At 36.2% G+C, this 27813-nt stretch overlaps 1 protein-coding gene across 4 annotated transcripts in view; it reads right to left on the reverse strand.

Annotated features, from left to right (window-relative positions):
• RIC1 (RIC1 homolog, RAB6A GEF complex partner 1) overlaps positions 1-27813 on the reverse strand; it is a 129000-nt gene that overhangs the window by 44598 nt on the left and 56589 nt on the right. For 3 of the 4 annotated variants that reach the window (XM_057720554.1, XM_057720555.1, XM_057720552.1), the window contains exons 4-6: positions 8718-8825; positions 3736-3878; positions 3281-3417 (exon numbers count right to left, since the gene is read on the reverse strand). In XM_057720554.1, coding sequence (XP_057576537.1) covers positions 3281-3417; positions 3736-3878; positions 8718-8825 — 388 coding nt within the window. The remainder of the gene's footprint in view (positions 1-3280; positions 3418-3735; positions 3879-8717; positions 8826-27813) is intronic. The other variant, XM_057720553.1, reaches the window with a different exon arrangement.

The following is a 27813-nucleotide window of genomic DNA, read 5'->3' on the forward strand; positions in this document are numbered from 1 at the left end:
CTTTTTCTCCAGTTCATATATGGGGAGTCATTTGGAGTGTCTAATTTTTTTAACCCTTTCTATTATGAATTATAATACATTAGAGAAAAATGCCAAAACCAAAAATGTACATCACAATAATACCACAAAGTAAACGCTTGTGAAATTACCACTTACACTAGGGATTATCACTACCCAAAAGTCCCTCAACAGTGTCACTCCTGATCAATATACCCTCACCCCTACCACAAAAGTAATCAATATTCAGACTTACATGGTAATCACTTCCTTCTTTTCCTTTAAACCACTAACACTTAAACATGTATTTGTACAAACTCTAATTCAGAGCTGCTTCAGTTTTATATAAAATAGAATCATAGCACATACTTTTTTGCGTCTAGCTGCTTCCACTAAACGTGTGTGAGATTCGTCCCTGTTGTCGCACATAGCCTTGTTTGTTCACGCTCATTGTCATGTCAAACAGCAGGCTTTTAGCGCACCAGGCCTCTGGCCTCCCCTGGCCTGGTGATTCTTACTGTCTTGTCAGCTCTCCAAAGCCTTTAAGCACATTCAAAAAATGTTTTCTCCAGCTTTTCTAGTTGTCCTCAGCAGGTTTTGTCCTAACTGTCTAGTCCTACCGAAGGGTTCTGAGAGAGGAGGGGCATAACCTGACATATTTTAACACATCTGTTAACTGTATTAAACAGTGCCAAACAGAATTTTTATAAAGCACTTAAATAGTGTCTAATATGCCATTAGTATATTTCCCAATTACCAATAATACATACGTATTGTTTTCTTGTAATTTATATTTTCTACTTACAACTTATTTCATAATGTCTGTCTACTTTCCATTACTTTTTAAATCCTTAATTTACTGAAAATTTTCTTTAACCAAATACTAATAAAGCTTACATTCAGAAATGAGTCAATCACTTTCCAGCTCTAATATTTTTGTTTTCAGTAAAAACATTTAAATCCTAAACATACATCAACAAAATGAAAAGGCAACCTACTGAATGGGAGAAAATTATTGCAAATCATATATGTGATAAAAAAGTTATATCCAAAATATATAAAGAACTCATACATTTAATAGCAAAAAAAAAACTGATTAAAAAACGGGCAGATGATCTGAATGACATTTCTCTAAAGAACACACAGAGATGGCCAAAAAGTACCTGAAAAGATGCTCAACATCACTAACACCAGGAAAATGCAAACCAAACCCACAATGAGCTATCACCTCACACCTGTCAGAATGGCTATTATCAAAAAGACAAGAAATAATAAGTGCTGGGAGGATGTGGAGAAAAGGGAACCCTTGTGCACTGTTGCTGGGAATGTAAACTGGTCCAGCCACTACAGAAAACAGTATGGCGCATCCTCAAAAAACTAAAAATAGAACTACCATATGATCCAGGAATTCCACTTCTGAGCATTTATCCAAAAACAAAAACAAAAAAACCCGCTAACTTGAAAAGATATCTGTACCCCATGTTCAAGGCAGCATGGATGAATGGATAAAGAAAATTTGGTATACACACACGCACGTGCACGTGCACACACACACACACACAAAATGGAATACGGTTGACCCTTAAACAACATGGGGGTTAGGGGTACCCCCAAGCAGAGCTGAAAATGACATACAGCCTTACAGTTAGCTCTCCATATCCCTGGTTCTGCATCTGTGGATTCAATCAGTCGCTGATCATAGAGTACTGAGTATGTATTCACTAAAAAAAAATCCAGGTATAAGTGGACCTGCGCAGTTCAAACCTATGTTGCTCAAGAGTCAACTATATTATTTAGCCATAAAGAAGAATGAAATCTTGCTTTCTGCAACAACATGGACAGACCTTGAGGGCATTATGCTACGTGAAATTAATCAGAGAGAGAAAGCTGATACCATATAGAAAACTATGCCCTTAAAAACTTAAAATCCTTTCCAGAGAAGCTAAATATTCTGCTGAGAGCAGACTGAACATGAATATTCGGCTTCTCTGACTCTTAAAACCCTAACTTTTATAACAGAAAAGATTTTTTTCAAGGTGCATAAGTTAGCAAGGACGAAGAATGGGAGAGAAGGTAGTATAAGAAAATTCTGGAAGCTGGGAAGCAAGTGGATGAACAGAATCCTTAACTAGCAGTAATGATGTTGAAAAACAGCCAAATTTACATTGCAGGGTACAGAAGAGGCTTGGGAATTTAAATGTCTCTCAAAAGCTCAACTAAAACCCATAAGATTGGCTCAAAGCCTGTCTAATCAGTAGCTAGGTCTGCCTAGGGTATCTCCCCAGTCTGAGCAGCTAAGAAATACCCACCCCTCCACTCCAATAGAAAATGGGAGTTTTTCTTTGGAGAAAAACAAAACAAAAATCCCAGTGATCTCTATACCACACTGAAAATAGGGATACGTGGGAGTTTACATCCTGAATTTGGACGCTCTAGTCTAATTCTTCCATAACTCAAACCCCAAAATACTGGGCCAGCCGGGTACATATTCTCTGGGAAAGACTGAAGGACTCTTCTCCAACAAGCACTGGATATGGAGAAGGGAGGAAAGGAAATAACCCAGTTAGCTCTATGATGAACACCACAGTCCACCAAGCCCACCAGACCCCACAAAGCCTTCAGTGAACCCAAATTTATGAGTCTCTGTCACAGCAACCAAATTCATATATTAACCTAATTAAATATTAATTAACCATTAACTCTGAAAGGATCTAAAAAGAAAAGAATACAGGGAATCCACAGGATGATGATGATGGACAGCCCCAAAATGCAACTGTGTTAAAGTATGTATAGTGAGCAATCCGTCCTGAAGGCTCCAAGAGAAGTTTATTCAAGAAGATGAAACAGATACTAATATAATAAAAATCACAATAACTATATTGGGAAGATGGGAAGAACTTACACGGACATGGTGGGAACAAGGAAGAGGGAAGTAAATGGTCATTTTCCATAATGGGAAGTCAATAAACACAGTCTAAGAACTAAAAATTACAGGTAATACTCAGAGTAGTGGAGATAACAGCAAAATAATCAATAAAGGAATAAAAAGTAGTTGCCTCTGAGAATGAAAACTGGGCATGAAAAGAGCAGGCAGGAGGAAAGGAACTATCATTTTTCATTAACATGTCAACAGAATTGTCTACTTATACTATTTATATGTATAGTTTTTATAAAAAATTAATTAACAACCCCTAAAATCTTAAGGAAAATAGGGGAGGGATTTAATAAAGACTAAACTTAATAAATGCAAAAATAAAAAATAAACATTCAAAGTAAGTCATACCTCTGCAGTAAATCTACTTGACACTGGTGTAATAAATCCAACTTTACCATCATTAAACACAACAGCAAACCCATCAAGTGTGGCACAGTATTCCATGTCTCTAATGTGCACATCTGCAAAGCCCAGGAATGAACCTGCTGATGAAAAAATAAGCACATGAAATACTGAATATGAATATAGTAAATTAATTCTCTTACATTTTTGCAAACCATGTAAGGACAGTTAAAAGGGCAAAAATAATGACCTAACAACACTAAACAATTAAGCTACTCCTTCCTCCTCTCTCTCTCTCTCTCTCTCTCTCTCTCACACACACACACACAAAATCTCTCTCTTTCCTCCCTTGTATAATTAATACCAAAGTAGAAAAACCAAGGTTCATTCATAGAAAATATCTAACTAGATTCTATAAATATTAAACATCTGGTTCTATGTAATGCAAAAACTCTAACTACCTCTAGATGACTGCAGGTCTACTGAAAAGGGTACTGTACAAAGATTAATAGCTTTTCTCCCATTCGTCATTCCTTCCCAGTGAATAAGATGAAGAAGTCCATCAGAAGTAGCAACCAGGAGATCTTCCAGCACAGACTGCAAACTGTAGGGAAGTAAGTAATTTAGAATCAATCACCTTCTAAGAAGAAATAGGGGAAAGCAATAAATATGAGTATAATTTCTCTGGAGAATATTCATGCAAAGATCACAAAATCACTTACAAAACTGCCATTTATGTACAATTTAGCTATATAGTAGCTTTATCTATGCATAATTCAATCTAAAATCAGAAATTCTAAAAAAAAAGAAAGAAAGAAAGACCATGGGTTGCTGTAGTCACAAACCTGATGAACTGAGTTTAAAACCTAGACATACTGGGCTTCTGTGGTGACACAGTGGTTAAGAATCCGCCTGCTAATGGAGGGGACACGGGTGTGAGCCCTGGTCCGGGAAGATCCCACATGCCGCAGAGCAACTAAGCCCATGCACCACACTACTGAGCCTGCACTCTAGAGCCCTCGAGTTGCAACTGGTGAAGCCCGAGCACCTAGAGCCCGTGCTCCGCAACAAGAGACGCCACTGCAATGAGAAGCCCGCACACCACAACAAAGAGTAGCCCCCAATCTCTGCAACTACAGAAAGCCCAACACTACAGAAAGCAGCAACAAAGACCCAATGCAGCCAATAAATAAAAAATAAATAATAAATAACTAAATAAATTTATAAAAAACTAGACAAATGAAACAGCAAATGAGAAGGTGGATGGATAAGTCACAGCTGATGAGAAATGAAAGAGGCAGAGAAACCATGAAAACAACTAATGATAGGATGGCAACCTGGAACCATGGAGTGCAGAGGTAACAATCCTCTAACCGTGACCAAGAGAACTTTCACCAGTGGTAGAAATGTTCTGTATCTATACTATCCGAAACGCTAGCCACGAGCCAGATGTGGTGACTGGACACTTGAAATATGGCTAGTGTGACAGAAGAACTACATTTTTAACTTTGTTTATTTTATCTATAATTTACATTTAAATCACTTCATTTGACTAGTGGCTACTGTAGTGAAGAGCACAGTTCTAGACCACAGTATTTCTAAGGTATCACAGAATCTCACATTGTGCACCCATTCAACAAACATTTATTAAGCTGGGCTCTGTCACAGGCGCTGTGCTGTGCTGGAGATTCGGAGGTGAATAAAATAGTTTCTCCCTTTAGAAGACCTCTCAGTTGACTAAGCACTGAAAAGTAATTATGTAGTGAGATATCAGCATTTATTGATACTTGCAAAGAAATCTGACAATTACGAACCGCAGGGCAATAAATGCCTAATTTGTTTAATCCTATAATGCCAAGCCCCCCAGGGCAATGTCAGTTACATCTGGCACCAAATGTTTGTGGGAGGAAGGTCAAGAGGGAAGGGGAATCCAAAAGTGAGGCGACAAAGATACTGGCAGAGAGAAAGAGAGAGAACCAGTGGAAACTGGTATCAAGAAAGCCAAGGGAATAAGATGGATTTAAGAAAGAGTACTCAAGAGTCTCAAACACTATAAAAAAATTTAAGTGTAAGAAAAGATGAAAAATGTTATGTCCACAGTATATACTCTACTATATAGTGTTAAATTTCCTTTCATACTTAAGAAGTTGAGTCTATTTCAGAAATATTTTAATCCATAATGGTGAAAAGAATGTTTTTAATGTTTTCTTTAACCTTCAACTCTTTGGAAAGTTGAGTTCAATGACTTATCCCATCATGTATTTCAGATAAGGAAGAATTCAGTATATTTTCACCCCAACTATGAAAATATTAAAAAAGATTAGAATAACATGTCCCCTTACTGAGTTCCATCTCTTGGACTTCAATTACAATTCCCAGTTTAAAGAAAGTTCATCTTTTAAAGTATTATATATTCTTTTATTTCAAAGTTATGCTTTAGTGGTAAAATTTATGTGTAGCATGTGGCAGACAGAATACAAAAACTTTATGTTTCAGATCTACTACTACATGTCAAGAGAGGCAATTCAGTAGTGGTCATTGGTTTACCAGTGATTTTCATTCAGCAGGAGTCAGCCTAGGTTTTTTCAAACTACATTGTCCCTCTCCCCTGCTCCTATCTCCCTAGAAGGATCACTGCATATGGTGGTTAGGAATAAAATCAAGGTTACCCTCCGGTAATTTAACTGCCTGCTAGGCAAAACTTAACACTCCTCTGACAAAGTTAACAGAATTCAGAATCTCTACCACAATATCATCCACAGTGCTGTGACAAAAAACAAGACAGATGTCTGAATAAACAGGAAAAGGTAACCTAAAGTTAAGAGAAAAAAATGCGTCAATGTAAACAGACTCAAACAATCCTGATGATGGAGTTAACAATGACTTTAAAATAACTGTGACAAACACAATAAACAATTTATACAAAATGACAGATCCTCCTCATTTAATTGAAAGTAAACTTTCAATTAAACAACAGAAAGTAAACAAACTTTCAATTAAAGGCTGATGTCAGATGTAAAAGTACTAAATACTTCCATAAAGTTTAGTAAATGGGCCTTATTCCAAGTCACCCAAGTGTCTGCCCCCACCACTGATTCCCGTTCTCACAAAGATTCAAGAACTAAAGGGTTAATTCCTGGTACCTGGAGGATGTCGGGACCCTGTATCAATAACTGATATCCTATATCTTTACATGCTGTACTGATTTTTATTGAAAATCACCCCTGGGTGTACGTACACACAAAATACACATAAATATACTCTAAGTTATACCTTTAGAGAGCCTCTTCAATCACTGACTTCTATGGGCTTTACTAACAGCTATGTGGTATCCCAGAGGTGTTTGTTAATTGCTGTTGTTGTTTAATTTAGGATCTTAGAAGTAGAATAATAGGATTTTGGAGTCTGATTAATCAAATATTCTTAATAGGAAATATATAATTCATAATCACCAATTTTCAAATATGTAAACATGTTTACTACCTAATTAATGTTAAATACTATACAAACTACATGGGGCTTTCTAAGTGCCTGGGAAGAAGAAAGATTTATTAGTATTTATTATGTAGTATTAGTTAGAAATAGAATTTTAATTATAAATTATATTAGTACTTTTTACTTTCTAAACATTCTCTATTCTCAATTAATAACAAGTGGTAGGGCTTCCTAGGTGGCTCAGTGGTTGAGAATCCACCTGCCAATGCAGGGGACACAGGTTCAATCCCTGCCCCAGGAAGATCCCACATGCCACAGAACAACTAAGCCCGTGCGCCACAACTACTGAGCCTGCGCTTTAGAGCCCGGGAGCCCCAACTATTGAGCCCATGTGCTGCAACTACTGAAGCCCACACACCTAGAGCCTGTGCTCCACAACAAGAGAAGCCACGGCAAGGAGGAGCCCACGCACCACAACGAAGAGTAGCCCCCACTCACCGCAACTAAAAAGAAAGCCCGCACACAGCAAAAAAGACCCAACAGAGAATAAAATAAATAAATTTTAAAAAAAATAACAAGGGGTAGATGCTTACCATTAATCCTATTCTTTTTTCAATCAAAAATTAAAAGATGGCAGTACTCTTGCGATTTTATGCCTATAAGCAACAGCACAATCATTGTCCCTAACTTTATTTGACTTATTTTTAGTAGTGGAAGGGAAAACAGCTGACTAAAAGCCCAAGCTTCATGCCTCCTTGCTCAATTCAAAATTATACAGGAATTCTCCAATCAAATTTCCAGGGGGTACATGTTATAGGTGCTAATAATAATACTGCTCTGAAAAGCAATTATTTTACTGAAGTTTGAGAGAAACCTTAGAGATTTCCAATCACCTAAATTAGTAGATTAAAAACTAGCACCTGTCAAGTTAAACTTGTACAAGATAGGAGGAATTCTTTTTTTAAAGGCTCTTTTTCTATCCCATTTCCATGAACCATACAGTTTTTGCCACCAGGTGGAGGTAGAAAGCCATGTTTGTTACAGTTCCATCTGGCTTGGTACCCAGACATTCAAAATTCCTTACGAAGTTACATTCTTGAAAAGGATTTCTGTGCTGAAATAAAATCTGAGATGAAGAGTAACCTGAACTCAATCTTTTGTAGCCATGATCACATTTAAACGAATAAAAACAACAACAAAAAAGGCATTCTTTTTCTCTAAGGAGAATTAAAAGTAAAAAAAGATTAAACAAGGCAAGACAATAGCCAGCCACTTGCATACAATTCTATTTAATATGTTCTAGTATCTGTACTGTATGTTCTAACAAGAGAAATGATGAAAAAAGCCTTTCATTAGAACTGTGAATCAAAAGGATTTTAAAAAACAAAGGTATTACACTCACACAGTTTAATATATTCACTACTGCAACCATATAGGTCAAATACTTATCGTAAGAGTACACAGTAAAAAGTCTTTTTCCCAAACCTGTCCCCCCAGCCACTCAGTTCTCATGCCCAGTTTCTTATGTATTCTTCCAGAATGACACATACTCTACCACCAACAGCTAGCTTTAAAAACAAAAACAAAAACAAAAAAACAGTAGCATTATTATGTACAGTATATCTTGCTTGTTTTACCCAACAACATATTTGGGAAGTTTTTTCAAGAGTGCCCTCAATGTTTTTACAAATGCATGAGTTTCTTTTTAAGTAACATGGACTATTATACCATTCAAACAATTCTAGATCTTATCAAAAAATACAGATTTCTAAATAAAATTACAGTTGTTACACTCAAACTGTGAGCTTTATTACAGTAATTTAAGTATAATAACGTACCATCTGTAAAATTTTACATTTTTTATAGAGGCTAATTAAGAATTTCTAGGACTAAAAAAAATGATCTTCAATGAAGAGAAATAAAATCCACTTTCTTATTGCTCATGTGGTTAACAAACTACACTGTATACTGTCATCACAAAATGCTAAAGTTAACCAAAGTACTATACCTCATGATGGGTGCTTGCAAATCCAATATTTTCCTCATCTCTAAATTTAATGCTGGAGCACACTGTTCTTCCTTAAAATGGGGTGTCCCCTTCATTTGTGGACTTCCTCTAAAAAAAAAAAAACAAATAATTGCCTATGAAACAACGGACAAAGGATTAACCTCCAAAATATACAAGCAGCTCATGAAGCTTCATACCAAAAAAGCAAATAACCCAATCCACAAATGGTCGGAAGACCTAAATAGACATTCCTCCAAAGAAGACATACAGATGGCCAACAAACACATGAAAAGATGTTCAACATCACTAATCATCAGAGAAATGCAAGTCAAAGCCACAATGAGGTATCACCTCACACCAATCAGAATGGCCATCATCACAAAATCTGGAAACAACAAATGTTGGAGAGGGTGTGGAGAAAAGGGAACTCTCCTGCACTGTTGGTGGGAATGTAAGTTGGTACAGCCACTATGGAAAACAATTTGGAGGTTCCTTAAAAAACTACAAATAGAACTACCATATGATCCAGTAATCCCACTCCTGGGCATATACCCAAAGAAAACCATAATCCCAAAAGAAACTTGTACCATAATGTTTACTGCAGCACTATTTACAATAGCCAGGACATGGAAGCAACCTAAATGCCCAACAACAAATGAATGGATAAAGAATATGTGGCATATATATACAATGGAATATTACTCAGCTATAAAAAGGGATGAGATGGAGCTATATGTAATGAGGTGGATAGAACTACAGTCTGTCATACAGAGTGAAGTAAGTCAGAAAGAGAAAGACAAATATTGTATGCTAACTCACATATATGGAATCTAAAAATGGTACTGATGAACTCAGTGACAAGAACAAGGACGCAGATACAGAGAATGGACTGGAGAACTCGAGGTTTGGGAGGGGGCGGGGGTAAAGGGGAAGCTGAGACGAAGCGAGAGAGTAGCACAGACATATATATACTACCAACTGTAAAACAGATAGTCAGTGGGAAGCTGTTGTATAACAAAGGGAGTCCAACTCGAGGATGGAAGATGCCTTAGAGGACTGGGGCAGGGAGGGTGGGGGGGACTCGAGGTGGGGGGAGTCATGGAAGGGAGGGAATATGGGGATATGTGTATAAAAACAGATGATTGAACTTGGTGTACCCCCCCCAAAAAAAAAAAAAACAGAAAAGAAAAGCAAATATGTAGGATTAAAGAGAAAGACAGATATCGAATTCTCCTCCACTCTGTGACTAACATCCGATCAACTAAAGTAACAGAATCAAACGTACAAGTCAGGTGTTCATCCTTGAGGTTCTCACATGAAAAACACACTTAAATTCCATTATAGCAGACATCTATTTATCAATTAGAAATAAATGTTTGACCAATGTAACTTGTGTTGGGGGGCTGTCAGTGGAAGGAGAAGAGGGAGAAAAGCAAAGAATCTTAGAAAAAAAAAACCCAGTAAAGATAAAAGTGAATTCTCAAGGGAACCAAAAGATATCTTATTTAAAATGACCGATGGCCCTTTCTGAGTCTGGCAACTGTGGAACTTATATGCCATCCTATTGTACAGTGCATGGCAGAAGTGATTCAAATCATAACCTCATCTACCTTACTCCACATCTAATTCTTGATTCCTATCCTTTAGGTTTGTATCAGACTTAAGGTCAGGTTCAGGGATGCAATCAGGAGATATTTTACATAAGCAATACTAAATGGCAAAATGGCTAACTGTGAAAACTCCTTGGCACTAAATGGCTGCACTGGACTGGCTAGGTCAATGCCAACATAATAGAGCTGTCACAAACAACCCCTCAAAAGGACTATAAAGCTGTTTTGGAATCTTTATATCCATATGGCAATGGACCATTCTTTCTAAACGCCTGTGCTGGAATTTGTTAGAGCTATCTGTCTCTTCTCTTACTATCAGCCATCACTTACTCTAGGCAACAATTATCCTGCCTACATCATCTTTCCTTCTCATCACCTGTAACGCTAGAAACCAATTTGTCAATATTAGTAAAATAATGTGCAAAGAGTCTAACAAGTTAAACAGCTTTTAAGGTTTCTAGCTTTGTGAAAATTATCTGGATGCTCAGCCAATGATTCAGATGCTCTTTCTTTTTTTAGTTTTATTTTCCATACAGAAGCCTGGTGGTGCTTTGTTAACATCCTCCTCTGGTACGGCCATGACCTGGAATATCTGATTCCTTCTACATGTCTGAATGGCTAAACTGGCTAATGTTAAACCAAATATGTTCACGTTCAATTAGTATGTTCGACTGATATGATAGTCCTTAAAAGGACACTATGAGTTATTAGTTTATAGGAGTCATATCTGAAGTGCTAATCACACAAAACACAGTGATGAATTTCCTTGAGATGTTCTCCATGTACATCTAGTTTTAAAGTTATTTTTCAAATACATACACATAAATTGTCAAACATGCTAGAAGGCTTATGACAAAAGAAAAATAACTACGGAAGTGATCTTTTAGTGAGGAAACAGCCAGCTTAAATTCTTTGAGTTGTTATCTTCTTACATTTACTTGCATATTTTTAAACCATGTATTTACACTGCTTTAACATCATTAATTTTAGACATTATTAACTTTCTATTCTCACTTACCCATTTTTTCCCATCCTCCCAACACAATTATACCAAAATGTTTTCATTATGATGACTATATAAATATTTTCACTTCTGGGTCAGGTAGTATTCAGTAATTACATTTCTTTTCTTATATAACTTGTTAATTTTCCTGACGTTAACTCTATCACATGCTTTCATTTGCTTGGTTTTCTTTAAACTTATACCTAAGCCATCTCATACTCCATAACAGCTCTGACGAAACAACTCTCAATATAATCTTCTATGTGGTCAAACTTGTACATAACTTATCATTTCTATTTCTCCTCGCCTCACCCTTGGAGGCATTCCTCTTTATACCCAGTGCCCTACTGTCTAATTCACAGTTATCAACATGACATTTACTTTGTCATCATCCTTATGATTTCTGTGCTTCTTTCCTATGTGGAATCTTTATTTTATAGGCCCCGTATCTTCCTTGGTTCACATATTCTTGGAGCTTCCTGGAATGGTGTATGAGAAGCAAACTTAGAACTCTCAAATCTGAAATGTCTCTGTTTTATTATGACAACTGAATGAATGTTTGTCCCTTCAAAAAAGACTATAATAAAGTTGTCTAAAAAGACATTTGTTCTGCCACTGTTCTATATCCTGGGAGGGTCCCTCAAATGTTTCTTCCAATGCTTTTACTGAATTTTTAATTTCTGCTACCATACTCTTCATTCCAGGAACTTTCTCACCTACCTCCCCTTTTTTCTTATAGCACCATTTTTTTAAATTAGGCAATACCTGTTTAAGGTTGTTAACTATCATTTCCCCAAAGTGTTTTTGTTCCCTGCATTGTCTATTTCCTTTGAGTTTCCTTTTTTCTGCTGCATGTCTCTATTTTACATTGGAAACTTTCCTAAGATGACTAAAAATCCTTGGCTAACAATCTTTCTTCATGTTTAACAGGTTAGTAAGAAAAAAACTAATCATAAGCTCTGTGTGTTCAAGTTGGATTGTTACCTGGTGGACCTCAGGGCAGTGGCCAGTTGGCATTTTTGTTGAGGTCTTCCAATATGAGGGCCTGCTGGGTCATTCATCTGAAGTGATTTAATTTCCCCAGGAAGAATCCCTCAATCCCGCCTGGGATATTTAAGTATGGAAGCCAGAATTCTGGAGCCAAGCAGGGAAAGAAAGCTTGACATCCTATCAATCAGTACAACGACTTTCACTTAATCCCCATCTTTAGTATAGGATCTTATCCTTGCCCTATTCTGTGTCTGAAATCCCTCTGGTTTACTCAGACAATATATTTCCTGTCTCTTGTGAGGTGAGAACACAGAAAGCCTATTCCTCATTCAGATTTTTCAAACAATCCCCATTTATGGCCCCTGGCTCACTCGTACATTCTGTAGTGCCTGAGCCATTTTAGGGTTTTGCAGATCAAACAAGTTGCTCTTCATTGATATCATATATGTTACCTTAGACTCTCAGGTTTGATATTCTTCCTAAGTCATTTATTATTTCTCATCCAATTTTTAGGTCATGGGTTAGACATACTTCCAGCTCTCATTGAAGATGAAAATAGTATTTCAACCTTTTGTTCTGTTGGTGATTTTCAAGAAAAAGGTGGAAACCTCACTGCCCATCTTGAAATTGGAAACTATTTTCCTTTATATAAATACTATCATTTATTAGAGCTAAAGTATTATAGGAATTTTATAGCAAATTTAAGTAAATCCTGACTTCTCATTGACTTCCATTATAAAATTAGGGATAATTCCATCCCTTCCTCCAAACATACTAAAATGCAGTAAACTGTTAAATTACATTAACAAAAACAAAAATCTAACTTTCTGATCAAAAACATTATTACTTATAGTTCAACAAAAATTTGAGTACTGCATCATATTTTTGGAAGGGAGTCATGGAAGATGAGGCTGGAAGGATAAGTTAAAGCCGAACTATGAGGAGCACTGAATGTCAGGAGGTAAAAAAGCAATAAATTGAGCACTTACTAAGTATGAGTACACAAAACGTCCTGTACACATTATCTTAGCTGATTACAATCCTTTGAGAGTCAGGCATTACTATTCATATTTTTCCAGAAAAGAAACTGAAGCTTCGGTTTATTATTAAGAATTCTATTTATGGTCACAGAGCTAGTAAGTGAAGGTATTGACACATGAGCCTGTGGCTCCAATTCTAAGAAACTGAAAATTAGTAGAGTTAAAGAGACTAATAATAACCTTCATGTACACAAAAAGGTATTACAACGAATGACAAAGAATGGATTAGGGATAGAACGGGGAGGGAGCAGTCTGAAGATTAATTATGAGACTGTTAATAAGAGCACACAAAAGCATCTACTAACAGTGGCGTAGAAATATCTTTTCAGACAACTTTATCATAATCTTTTTTGAAGGGAGATAATAAAAGCATATTGAGAATTATAGCTCCTGCTCAGTAACAGAGGTTCCTTAGAGACAGAAAGATACAATCACACTGCATGTATATTTGGTTGTCATTCAATCTATTGAAAAATAATATATTCTTCATTCTTGTGTGCACAGAACTATGCTTTTCTGACCACTTAAAATATGGTATGGTGACTTACTTTGGCCTATAAAACACAAGGGGAAGTGACCTGTGTCATTTCTGGGCAGAGACTTTAAGAGCCAAACTTGGTACACGATGTTCTGCTTTTACCCTCTACCACAGGGACTTAGCCTGTGCTGACTTATATAGTACAGCTGTCCCTTGGTGTCTGCAGGGGACTGGTTTCAGGATAAATTTTAAAAGATCCATATCAAGAAACATTGTATTCAAACTATTGAAAGACAAAGAGAATCTTGAAAGTAACAAGAGAAGTGACTTGTCACATACAAGGGATCCTCAATAACATTAGCAGCCAATTTCTCATCAGAAACCATGGAGAACAGGGGCAGTGGGTTGACACTGCAAACGCTGAAAGAAAAAAAAAAGTTAAGTAAGAATTCTATAACTAGAAAAACTATCCTTCAAAAATAAAGAAGAAATTAAGAGATTTTTGGATAAACAAAAGTTGAGGGATTCTGTCACAAGTAAATCTGAACTACAAGAAAAACTAAAGGGAGTCCTTCGGACTGAAACAAAGGATCACTAAACAGTAATCTAAAGCCATATGAAAAAAAATAAAGAAAAGGTAACTACATAGGTGAATATAAAGCCAGCAGTATTGTATTTTTGATTTAGAAATCCACCTTTTAAACTATATGATTTAAAAGACTAATGAATGAAAAAATTTCGAAATCTACATTATAGGCACACAATGTATAATGATGCAATGTGTGACAATAAGAACATAAAAGAGGAAGGATGAAGATGTATAGGAATATAGTTTTGGTACTGAAACCAAGTTGTTATTAATCAATCTAGCTTGTTGTAACTGTAAGATGTTAAGTAATCCCCAAGGTAACCACTAAGGAAAACTAAAATATACAGAGAAAAGGAAATGAAAAAGGAATAAAAATTAAACACAAAATAAGATAGTAATGGAGAAACTGAGGAACAAAAAAGATATGACACACAGAAAACAAACAGCAAAATGCCAGAAGTCCTTCCTTATCAGCAATTACTTTAAACATAAATGTATTAAATGCTCCAATTAAAAGACATTATCAGAATAGATTAAAAAATATGATTCCATTTCTAAGTTTTCTGTAAGAGACTCACTTTAGATCAAAAGAAACAAGTAGGCTGAAAGGATGAAAAAAGATACTCCATGCAAATAGTAACTAAGAACTAGGCAGTTACAGCAATATCTGACAAAATACTTCAAATTAAAAATTGTTACAAGAGATAAAGGATGTCATATATTGATGAAAGGGTCAATCCAGCAAGAAGATATAACAATTATAAACAGATAACACATGTAACAACAGAGCCCCAAAACATATGAAGCAAATACTGAAGCAACTGAATGGAGAAATAGTTCTAAAGTAACAACTGGACATTGCAATACCCCATTTTCAATAATGCATAGAAAAATTAGAAGAATAGTAAGGAAATAAAGAATCTGAACAACATTATAAACCACTCAGACCTAAAACATACACCAAACTCTATCCAGTAACAGCAGAATACACATTCTTTCGCAAATGAACATGAAACATTCTCTAGGATAGAACATGTCAGGCCACCAAAATGCCTCAATAAATTAAAAAAAAAATTGAAATCATACAAAGTATCTTCTCTGACCATGATGGAATGAAACTAGATAGCAATAGCAGAAGGAAAACTAGAAAATTCAAATATGTGGAAATTAAACAACGCCTCTGAGACAGCCAATAGGTCAAAGAAAAGACCAAAAGGAAAATTAGAGAATAATTTGCGACTAATGAAAATGAAAACACAACATCATAGGAGGCAGTGAATGCAGTGATCAAAGGAAAATTTACAGCTAAAACGCTTATAGTAAAAAAGAAGAAAAATCTCAAATCCATAATGTAACTTTACACCTTAAAAGGAACCAGAAAAAGAGCAAACTTAACTCAAAACTAGCAGAAGGAAGGATATAATGAAGACCAGAGTGGATATGAACAAAAAGTAGAGAATGGGAAAACAATGGAGAAAATCAAGTACTAAAGCAAAGGTAGTTCTTTGAGAACATCAATAAAATTGAAAAACCTAAGGAAAAAAGAAGGAAGATTCAACTCACTAAAATCAGAAATGAAGGAGGGGACATTACTACTGACCTCAGAGAAATAAATGGATTGTAAGAGAATCCACATATTTAGTGAACCTGAATTTCCTTCTTTTCTGTACATAAATTGTCTTAAATATCCAGTGGAAGCAGATTATGTTTAGTAATTCAAAAGGCAACCTAGACAACAATAACAACTGCAACTTACTAAGAACCTACTAACTCACTGTTCTCATTTTATAGATGCACAAAAACACGGAATGTAACTGAACAAGCACTTTTTCCAAAGTCATTACCAGTAAAAAGCAGAACCCAGTCTGAAACCCAGGTGTCTCATTTCAAATGCCATTCTCTTCTCCACATCTCTAAACTGCTATATATTTATCAGAGGTAGTAATATTAAGTCCAATATCATAAGAAAGTAGGAAAAATGAAATTAAGCCAGTTTAAGAGTTTTGTTTTACTGATGTATTTTTCATGAGTTAAAAGCAAAGTTTCCTAGCTTTCCATTCTAATGAATGCAATGCATTCATGTCAGTGAATGGCCCCCAAAGGGCAATGAAAAATGAAATTCTTCCATGGGGTAGGTCAACTACTAGCCAAACTTCCCACAGCTTTGAGGAGGGAGTAGTTTCCCACTAAATTGGTAAAAGTAAAAAGCAAACTATAGTACTCAAAAATGTATCATAAAAATTACAGAGAAGCCTTAAAAGAGAATATATATGTCAAGTACACTTTGGAGGGCTAAACAAGGTGATATAGAAAACTGTCACTATGCAATTAAATTCAACAGGCATTTATTTCAACAAATTCTATTGTGCAAGAAATTTCAGATACTTTAAGTGCCAGCTAAAGAAAACAATAACGTGGCAGATAACTTGATGGGTTTGGTGGTGCAGGGATTGGGGGCGGGGGCACAAGGATATAGGGACATGGGATAGGAATTTGAAAAGTACAGCTAATTATACAGTGTTTTTCCTAGCAACATAGCTTACCTAAGGCCTATCTTTCCTCCCAAGTATAGCTCAAATCTCCGTATCTACAAAACTTCCCCTGACAATTCACACACTTTCCCCCGAAATGCTATTACCACTTTAAGGGATGTTCATTCACTTGGCATTTGCCATTTTATACTGCCATTAATTTTAAATATTTCTCTCTTCAATAGTATCTTATACCTTTTCAGCACCAGGATAGCTAGTGTCTTACAAATGATAGTAAAGCATACAGTAAGTGTTTGATGATAATGAAAAATCTCATTCCAGATTTTCACATCTTTTTTTCCCCAGTTTATTGAGGTGTAATTGACATAGAACACAGTATGAGTCTAAGGTGCACAACTAAATGATTTGATTGTCCACAACAGGATTAGTTAACATCCAACACCTCACATGGTTACATTTTTTTCCCCTTGTGATGAGAACTTTTAAGATCTACTCTCTTAAAACTCAGATTATCAATTTTTAAAATGATTCTGGAATGTGTTAAGCTTGATCCAGGAAGTTCTGGCAGCCCTAGGTGAATTCTGAACCAAAAGGCTTTGGTTCTCCAACCACAGTTCTAGAAGGGCTCAGGATACTTTCCTTCCTCAAACTTCATACCTCGTATTTCATCATTTTCAGTCAACCTGTTTACCAGAATATCAATAATGAACATTCTGGGATAAATAAAACGACGATATCCTGAATGTGCTAAAACACACTCAGTGAAAAAAGACTGAAAATTGCTCAAGCTGACTGACGGACACATAGGTGGTCAGTCACTTTATTACTACACTAACAGAAAACTGGTGACAAATTAGCCCTCCAGAAACAATAAAAAACTGGACAAAATATATTAAACAACTATATTCAGACACTGCATAACAGGCAGCATAGGACTGTAATCCTGAGTGAAGGGAGACAAACAAGGTTTTCTGGTAGAAGTCACTTTCTAGACTACCACGTAGAGTGGGAGAACACAAGCATAATACAGCAGTCTTGTTAAGTTGAGGACGGAAAGATTAAAGTTCGGGGAAGCAGAAGCAGCTATCTGTGGAACAGGGTACGAGAGAGGTGGGAGAGATAGAGAAAGAGCTCTAGAATACTACAGGGGTTCCCTTTAAGTCTTGCAGAATACTAAGCTATGCATATATATGGTGAAACCTCACAAGGTCCGCCAAAGAATAACTACCAGAGTTTTAAGCTCATTTAGGACTGGAGACCTTCCAGTTCTGACCAGATTAAAGAGACCTGGTTAAAGACCCAGGACATTAGTAGAGAGCTTAGAAGGGCTAAGCTAGCCTAGAGTAAAGGTTGAACCCACTCTAAAAATATTAATGTATTTTATTGTTTGTACAAGCTTCAAAAGGATGAAGAAGAGCTCCAACTTAACTGCCATCCAAAACAAACCTAAACATTCTTTAAAGCAAAAGAATAAAAATCAGACACTTGATATGTAATACTATGCCCGTCATCCAATCTAAAATCACTAGACATGTGATATGCCCCAGCAATTCAACTCCTAGGTGTTTATTTACTCAAGAGATATAAAGCTAACTGGAGAGTGAAATGAGACTGGAATCTGAAAAAGGAGACAAGGTTCACAATTTCACTTTTTACTCTTTACATATCTCTCACTATTTGCATGTTTTTTAATACGATTTTCAAAGGTTACACTCCATGTACAGTTGTTACAAAACATTGGATATATTCCCTGTGTTGTACAATATATCCTTGTAGCCTATCTTACACACAATAGTTTGTACCCACTACTCTCTCACCCCTAATATTGCCCCTCCCCTCACTGGTAACCACTAGTTTGTTCTCTGTGTATCTGTGAGTCTATTTTTCATTATATTCAGTAGTTTGTTATATATTTTTTTTATTCCACTTATAAGTGATATATAGCATTTGTCTTTCTCTGTCTGGCTTATTTCACTTAGCATAATGCCCTCCAAGTCCAGTCATGTTGCTGCAAATGGCAAAATTTCATTATTTTCTTTATGACTGAGTAGTATTCCATTGTGTATATATACATATATATACATACATATATATACACGTATATGTACACATATATATGTATATATACCACTTCTTCTTTATCCATTCATCTGTTGATGGACACTTAGGTTGCTTCCATATCTTGACAATTATAAATAATACTGCTAGGAACATTGGGGTGCATTTATCTTTTTGAATTAGTGTTTTTATTTTTTGTGGGGACATATACCCAGGAGTGGAATTGCTGAGTCATATGGTAGTTCTATTTCCAGTCTTTTGAGAAACCTTCATACTATCTTCCACAGTGGCTGCACCAATTTACATTCCCACCAACAATGTACAAGAGTTCCCTTTTCTCCACATCCTTGCCAACATTCGTTATTCATGTTCTTTTTTATGATGGCCATTCTGACAGGTGTGAGGTGGTACCTCATTGCAGGTTTGATTTGCATTTCCCTGATGATTAGCAATGTTGAACCTCTTTTCATGTGCCTGTTGGCCACCTGCATTTCCTCTTTGGAAAAATGTCTATTCAGATCTTCTGCCCATTTTTTAATTGAGTTGTTTTTTTGATGTTGAGTTGTATGAGCTATTAATTATGTGACATTAATCCCTTATTGGTCATCTCATTTGCAAATATTTTCTCCCATTCAGTAGGTGGTCTTTTCATTTTGTCAATGGTTTCCTTTGCTATGCAGAAGCTTTTAAGTTTAATTAGGTCCCATTTGTTCACTTTTGCCTTTGTTTCCTTTGCTTTAGGAGACAGATCCAAAAATATATTGCTGCAGTTTATGTCAAAGTGTGTTCTGACTATGTTTTCCTCTAGGAGTCTTATAGTATACGGTCTTACACTTAGGTCTTTAATCCACTTTTAGTTCATTTTTGTATATGGCACTGGAAACTGTTCTAATTTCATTCTTTTACATGTAGCTGCCCAGTTTTTCCAGCACCACTTATTAAAGAGATTGTCTTTTCTCCATTGTATATTCTTGCCTCCTCTGTCAAAGATTAATTTACTATAAGTACGTGGGTTTATTTCTGGGCTCTCTATTCTGTTCCATTCATCTATGTGTCTGTTTTTCTGCTAATATCACACTGTTTTGATTATTGTAGCTTTGTAGTATAGTCTGAAGTTGGGGAGTGTGATTCCTCCATATTTGTTCTTCTTTCACAAGATTGTTTTGGCTATTTGGAGTCTTTTGTGTTTCTATACAAATTTTAAAATTATTTGTTCTAGTTCTGCGAAAAATGCCATTGGTATTTTCATAGGGATTGCACTGAATCTGTAGATTGTCTCGGGTATTGTCACTTTAATAATATTATTCCAATCCAAGAACACAGTATATCTTCCCACCTATTTGTGTCATCTTCAATTTCTTTCATCAGTATCTTACAGTTTTCTGAGTAAAGGTCTTTTGGCTTCCTGGGTAGCTTTATTCTTTGGTATTTTATTCATTTTGATGCAATGGTAAACTGGATTGTTTCCTTAATTACTCTGATATTTTCTTGTTAGTATATAGAAATGCAACAGATTTCTGTATATTAATTTTGTATCCTGAAACTTTACAGAACTCAATGATGAACTCTGGTAGTCTTCTGGCGGCATCTTTGGATTTCCTATGTATAGTGACGCATCATTTGCCAACAATGACAACTTCTTCTTTTCCAATTTGGATTCCTTTTATTTCGTTTTCTTCTCTGACTGCTGTGGCTAGGCCTTCCAATACTATGCTGAATAAAAGTGGTGACAATGGGCATCCTTGTCTTCTTCCTGATCGTAGAGGAAATGCTTTCAGCTTTTCACCGCTGAGGATGATACTGCTGTCAGTTTGTGATACAGGGCCCAAATCAATAAAATCAGGAATGAAAAAGGAGAAATTACAACCAACATCACAGAAATACAAAGGATTGTAAGAGACTACTACAAACTACTACATGCAAATAAAGTGGACAACCTACTACAAACTACTACATGCAAATAAAGTGGACAACCTAGAAGAGACGGACAAATTTTTAGAAAGGTATAATGTCCCAAGACTGACCCAAGAAGAAATAGAAAATATGAACAGACCAATTACCAGCACTGAAACTGCATCAGTAATTTAAAAACTCTCAACAAACAAAAGCCCAAGACGAGATGGCTTCACAGGTGAATTCTAACAAACAGTTAGAGAAAACTTAGCTCCTATCCTTCTGAAAATATTAAAAAAAAGTTGGAACAGATTTTAGTTTGGAAGGAAGGAACACCCAAACTCAGTCTGTGAGGCCACCATCACCCTGATACCAAAACCATACAAAGATATCACAAAAAAGGAAAATTACAGGCCAATATCACTGATGAGCATAGATGCAAAGAACCTCAATAAAATACTAGCAAACCAAACTCAACAATACATTAAAAGGATTATACACCATTATCAAGCGGGATTTACCCCAGAGATGTAAGGATTTTTCAATATTCACAAATCAATCAATGTGATACATTGCATTAACAAACTGAAGAATAAAAACCACATGATCATGTCCATATATGCAGAAAAAGCTTCTGATAAAATTCAACATCCATTTATGATAAAAACTCTACAGAAAGCAAGCACAGCGGGAACATACCTCAACATTTGTTTTTATAAGAATGTATTCATGGACTACCAGTGTAAATTTTTTTAAAAGTGCTATGGATTACATATGAGGGATCAATTATTTCTTGGGTCCAAGGAAGAACAGGAGAGTTGAGGGCAAAAGCTTTATAGGCATTTGACTTGAGCTTGAAAACCAAGTGAGATAGCTTTCTTACATAAAAAAAATATATAGTGGTAAAGGCATACCAAGTAAGGCAAAGAGTAAATGAACAGAAGAATTAAAAACAAATGCAAATTGTGCTAGAGATAGGGCACAAGTAGGTTCTAAATGCCAGGCCAGATCTCTTGGATTTTATTTTGTGGGGACTGGAGAGCAACAAAAGTTTATGAGATAAAGAACTAATAACCTGAATATATAGAGAACTTCTAAAACTCAACAACAAAAAAACAATCGGTCAATAAGCACATGAGAAAATACTCAACAACACTAATCATTACGGAAATGCAAACCAAAACTACAGTGAGAAACCACCTCATACCTACTAGTTACAAATGACAAGTAACTGGAAAAAAATATAGCAAAATTAGACTCCTTGTGCACTGTCATTGAGTACAGAAAATGGCACAGCCCTTGAGGAAAATAGCATGGCAATTCCTAAAAAATTAAAAATAATAAAACGAATCCAAATTGGAAAAGAGGTAAAATTGTCACTCTTTGCAGATGACATGATAGTATACATAGGAAACCCGAAAGACTCTACCAGAAAACTGCTAGCACTAATCAATGAATTTACTAAAGTAGCAGGATACAAAATTAATGCACAGAAATCTCTTGCATTTCTATACACTAACAACGAAAGAGCAGAAAGAGAAACTAAGGAAACTCTCCCATTCACCACTGCAACAAAAAGAATAAAATACCTAGGAATAAACATGCCTAAGGAGGCAAAAGACCTGTATGCAGAAAACTAGAAGACACTGATGAAAGAAATCAAAGACGATACAAACAGATGGAGAGACATACCATGTTCTTGGATTGGAAGAATCAACATTGAGAAAATGACTGTACTACACAAAGTAATTTACAGGTTCAATGCAACCCCTATCAAATCACCAATGGCATTCTTCACAGAACTAGAACAAGAAAACTTACAATTTGTATGGAAACGCAAAAGATCCTGAATAGCCAAAGCAATCCTGAGAAGGAAAGACGGAGTTGGCGGAATTAGGCTTCCTGACTTCAAACTATACTACAAGGCCACAGTGATCAAGACAGTATGGTACTGGCACAAAAACAGAAATGTAGATCAATGGAACAGAATAGAGAGCCCAGAGGTAATAAACCCATGCACATATGGGCACCTTATCTTCGACAAAGAAGGCAAGAATATACAATGGAGAAAAGCCTCTTCAATAAGTTCTGCTGGGAAAATTGGACAGCTACATGCAAAAGAATGAAATTAGAACACTTCCTAACACCATACACAAAAATAAACTCCAAATGGATTCAAGACCTAAATGTAAGGCCAGACACTATAAAACTCCTCAAGGAAAACATAGGCAGAACACTCTATGACATACGTCAAAAACAAGATCCTTTGTGACCCACCTCCTAGAATAATGGAAATAAAATCAAGAATACACAAATGGGACCTAACGAAACTTAAAAGTTTTTGCACAGCGAAAGAAACCATAAACAAGACAAAAACCCTCAGAATGGGAGAAAATACTTGCCAACAAAGCAACTGACAAAGGATTAATCTCCAAAATATATAAGGAGCTCATGCAATTTAATACCAAAATAGCAAATAACCCAATCCACAAAAGGGCAGAAGACCCAAATAGACATTTCTCCAAAGAAGACATAGAGTTGGCTAACTAACACATGAAAAGGTGCTCAGCATCACTAATCAGAGAAATGCAAGTCAAATCCACAATGAGGTATCACCTCACGCTGGTCAGAATGGCCATCATCACAAAATCTAGAAACAATAAATGCTGGAGAGGGTGTGGAGAAAAGGGTACCCTCCTTCACTGTTGGTGGGAATGTAAGTTGGTCCAGCCACTATGGGAAACAGTTTGGAGGTTCCTTAAAAAACTAGAACTACCATATGACCCAGTAATCCCACTACTGGGCATATACCCAGAAAAAACCATAATTAAAGAAGACACATGCACCCCAATGTTCACTCCAGCACTATTTACAATAGCCAGCACATGGAAGCAACCTAAATGTCCATCAACAGAGGAATGGATAAAGATGTGGTACATATATACAACTGAATATTACTCAGCCATAAAAAGGAACAAAACTGGGCCATTTGTAGAGATGTGCATGGACCCAGAGACTGTCATACAGAGTGAAGTAAGTCAGAGAAAAACAAATACTGTGTATTAACACACATATGTGGAATCTAGGAAAATGGTATAGATGGTCTTATTTGCAAAGCAAAAATAGAGACACAGATGTAGAGAACAAATTCATGGACACCAAAGAGGGAAGGGGAGGGTGGGATGAACTGGGATATTGGGATTGACATATATACACTACTGATACTATGTATAAAATAGGTAACTAATCAAAACCTACTGTATAGCTCAGGGAACTCTACTCAACGCTCTGTGGTGACCTAAATGGGAAGGAAATCCAAAAAGAGGGGATATACGTGTATGTATGGCTGATTTACTTTGCTGTACAGTAGAAACAAACACAATGTTGCAAAGCAACTATATGCCAATAAAAAGTAATTAAAAAAAAACATTTAGGGACTTTCCCGGTGATGCAGTGGTTAAGAATCCGCCTGTCAATGCAGGGGGACACAGGTTCAAGCCCTGGAGAGGGAAGATCCCACATGCCGCAGAGCAACTAAGCCCATGTGCCACAACTACAGAGCCCGCGCTCTAGAGCCTGCGAGCCAGAGCTACGGAGCCCTCGTGCTGCAACTGCTAAAGCCTGTACATCTAGAGCCTGTGCTCCACAACAAGAGAAGCCACCACAATGAGAAGCCTGCAACAAAGAGTAACTCCCGCTCGCTGCAACTAGAGAAAACCCACGAGCAGCAACAAAAACCCAATGCAGTCAAAAAAAATAAATAAATAAAATTAGAGAACCGAGAACAAAAACCTAGGGAACACTAAAGCATTATTTTAGGTACTATAGAGTAATTTAAGCTGTTGGTTTAAACAAACCCTAATGACATCTTCATGAAGTGGATGGGATTAACTCCATTCTTCAGATGAGTAAAATAAAACTCAAAAAAAGTAAGCAACGTGATTAATCCTGAAAGCGAAGAAAAGCCACTGAAAAATTGTAGAAAAATGGCAAGTTAATTTTATGTTAGAAAATTCACTTAGGGGAAAACCACTAAAGATGGATTAAAAAGATATTACAGGGGGCTTCCTAGGTGGCACAGTGGTTAAGAATCCGCCTGCCAATGCAGGGGACACGGGTTTGATCCCTGCTCCAGGAAGATCCCACATGCCATGGAGCAACTAAGCCCATACGCCACAACTATTGAGCCTGCACTTTAGAGCCTGTGAGCCACAACTATTGAGCCCATGTGCTGCAACTACTGAAGCTCATTCACCTAGAGCCCGTGCTCCACAATAAGAGAAGCTATGGCAATGAGGAGCCCGCGCACCACAATGAAAAGTAGCCCCCACTCACCACAACTAAAGAAAGCCCGTGCACAACAACAACAAAACGACCCAACACAGCCAATTAAATAAATAAATAAATAAATAAAAAGATATTACAATAATCCAGGATAAAAGTGACAAAACACAAACTAAAGTAGTGTTGCTGAGAATTACGAAGAAGGGAAAGACATAAGGAATACATACAAGGTAGAAGATACTGGACTTGATATAGACTGGCTATTGGAGTTATTAAGGGGTTAGAATAAATAAGCTCAAATGATGGTGCCACTTACAAAAAAAAGAGACTAAACTGTAGGCTTTCCCAGGATTAGGTTACTTAAAAATCAGAATATAATTTTTCATTTTTATACTTCGTAAAAAATTTCTCCCTTCTGACTTCTTAGCTATAAGTTATTAGATAAGGCCTAGAATTTATTCACAATAATTTCTTCTTATTAACTTTCTTACCTGCTAAACCTCACCAATCCAGAATGCTCCACCCCTGGGTGTATGTTTTGTTTCCTCATCTCCTTAAGAACTTTTAAAACATCATTTTCTCAGTAAAGACCCTGACCACTCTACTTCAAGTTGTTTCCCCACTCCCATTCCCTGCTTTATTTTTCTCCATAGAATATATCACCTAATTTGTAATGTATTTTACTTATTTATCACCATCTACTAGAAGAAGTCAGGCTCTCTGAGTAGAGTTTCTTGTCTTTTTTTTTTTTTTCTTTTTCTCTGCTGCACCCCTAGTATCTACGACAGTCCTGGAGCCTCACAAAATTTACTACTTAAATGGACAGATGGACGGATGAAAACAATTTTTCAGAAAAGTTTTCTGAAAGAGGTAGTACCCTTATCACCAGGCCTTTTATATCATTTTTCAAAATCAGATAGCTTTCAGTCTGCTAAGAACAATATATAGGGCTCTCTAAATTGGGTTGATTTTTTAACAATTCTATAATTCTTTGGAATCAGGTGCCTGTCTCAGAAGTGTGGCCAATAGAGAAGGAGTTTTCACTGTCCACAATTTACAGAATAGCATTGCTATTTATCTTATTAGTAAGTGCTCATGCAATTATAATGTAAGCGAATGGATACAGAAGAGAGGCAAAGTTCAAGAGCTGAAGGTTACACATATAATGTTACAGAATACATACATATTGAAATCAAACTACACATGCAATGTTTTGAGAAGATCAAAGGGAATCAAAAATGTTAGGATAACTTACTTTGTCAAGTTCAAAAACAGAACTTAGAACAAGATACAGTAAAACCTTAGATAGCGAGTAACTTGTTCTCAGAGTGTTTTGTGAGATGAGCAAACGTTTCTAATAAATTTTAACTTGATAAATGAGCCATGTCTTGCAATATGAGTAGTACGTGATGCCAAATGTCACGTGATCACAACTGAGCCAATGGAGCTGACCACCCACGAACTGATGGATCTGTATCACCAGCAACAGCAAGAGGTTATGGAGGAGATCTTGTCTGCAGAGGAGGAGGAGAAAAAAGTAGAGGAATCCCTCACTTCAAATGAGATTAGGGAGATTAGAATGTGGGAAACAGTACAAAATTTTGTAGAAAAGCACCACCCAAAATAGGCTGTAGCAGTGTGAGCAATGAATCTGTTTAATGACAATGCAATGTCACATTTCCACGAAATCCTCAAAAGGAGGCAAAAGCAAGTGTCATTGGATAGGTTCCTTGCTAAAGTTGCACGAAAAGAAAAAGATTCCACTGAGCCAACAGATAGCAGTGATTCCGTTAGTTACAGTGAAAGTCATCCTACACAATAACCCTCCTCGCTCATCTCCCTCACAGCAGCCACGGAGGTTTTAAAAGGTAAGCGCAGGTTAATTTGATTATTTTTCTTTATATTTTGTATTTTATTATTTTGTATTATATTACTTACTGTATTGTAATCATTTTTATATGAATATTTTTGGGTTGTGGAACGAATCATCTGAGTTTCCATTATTTCTTGTGGGGAAATTCGCTTTGATATACAAATGCTTTGGATTACAAGCATGTTTCTGAAATGAATTATGCTCGCAAACCAAGGCTTTACTGTATATTGTTAAAAATAACTTTCTGAAATCTACAGAAGCTTAAGGGAAAAAAAGCAGTTAAAGTTTATTCTCCAGAAAACTAATACTCAAAACATATTAACAAAAAGAAAAAAACAAATGTTGAGAGGCATCCTTCACATCTGTAAGTAATCCAAACCTCTTTTCTTTTCTTTGATGTAACTGAGTAAATGTTTCTGTCCCCTCCCTTGCAGGTTTCTCTGGCAAGAAGCAGGATATTTTTTTCATTTTATTTTTTTCATTGAAGTATAATTGATTTACAATGTTGTGTTAGTTTCAAGTGTAGAGCAAAATGATTCTGTTATATATATATGTGTGTGTGTATATGTATATATACACATATTCCTTTTCAGATTCTTTTCCCTTATAGGCTGTTACAAAGTATTGAGTATAGTTCCCAAGAAGCAGGATTTTTGAAAAGGCAAGTTATGTCGAGGTTAGAAATTGCTAACTTTTCTTTTTAAAAGAACATCGACCTCAATAAGGCTGGTCTCTGGCAAAAAGTGGAACAATAGAAAGAATAAGGGATAAAAAAATCTCTTCTGT

Source organism: Hippopotamus amphibius, chromosome 2, assembly GCF_030028045.1.
Source record: "Hippopotamus amphibius kiboko isolate mHipAmp2 chromosome 2, mHipAmp2.hap2, whole genome shotgun sequence".
Taxonomy (NCBI): Eukaryota; Metazoa; Chordata; class Mammalia; order Artiodactyla; family Hippopotamidae; genus Hippopotamus; species Hippopotamus amphibius.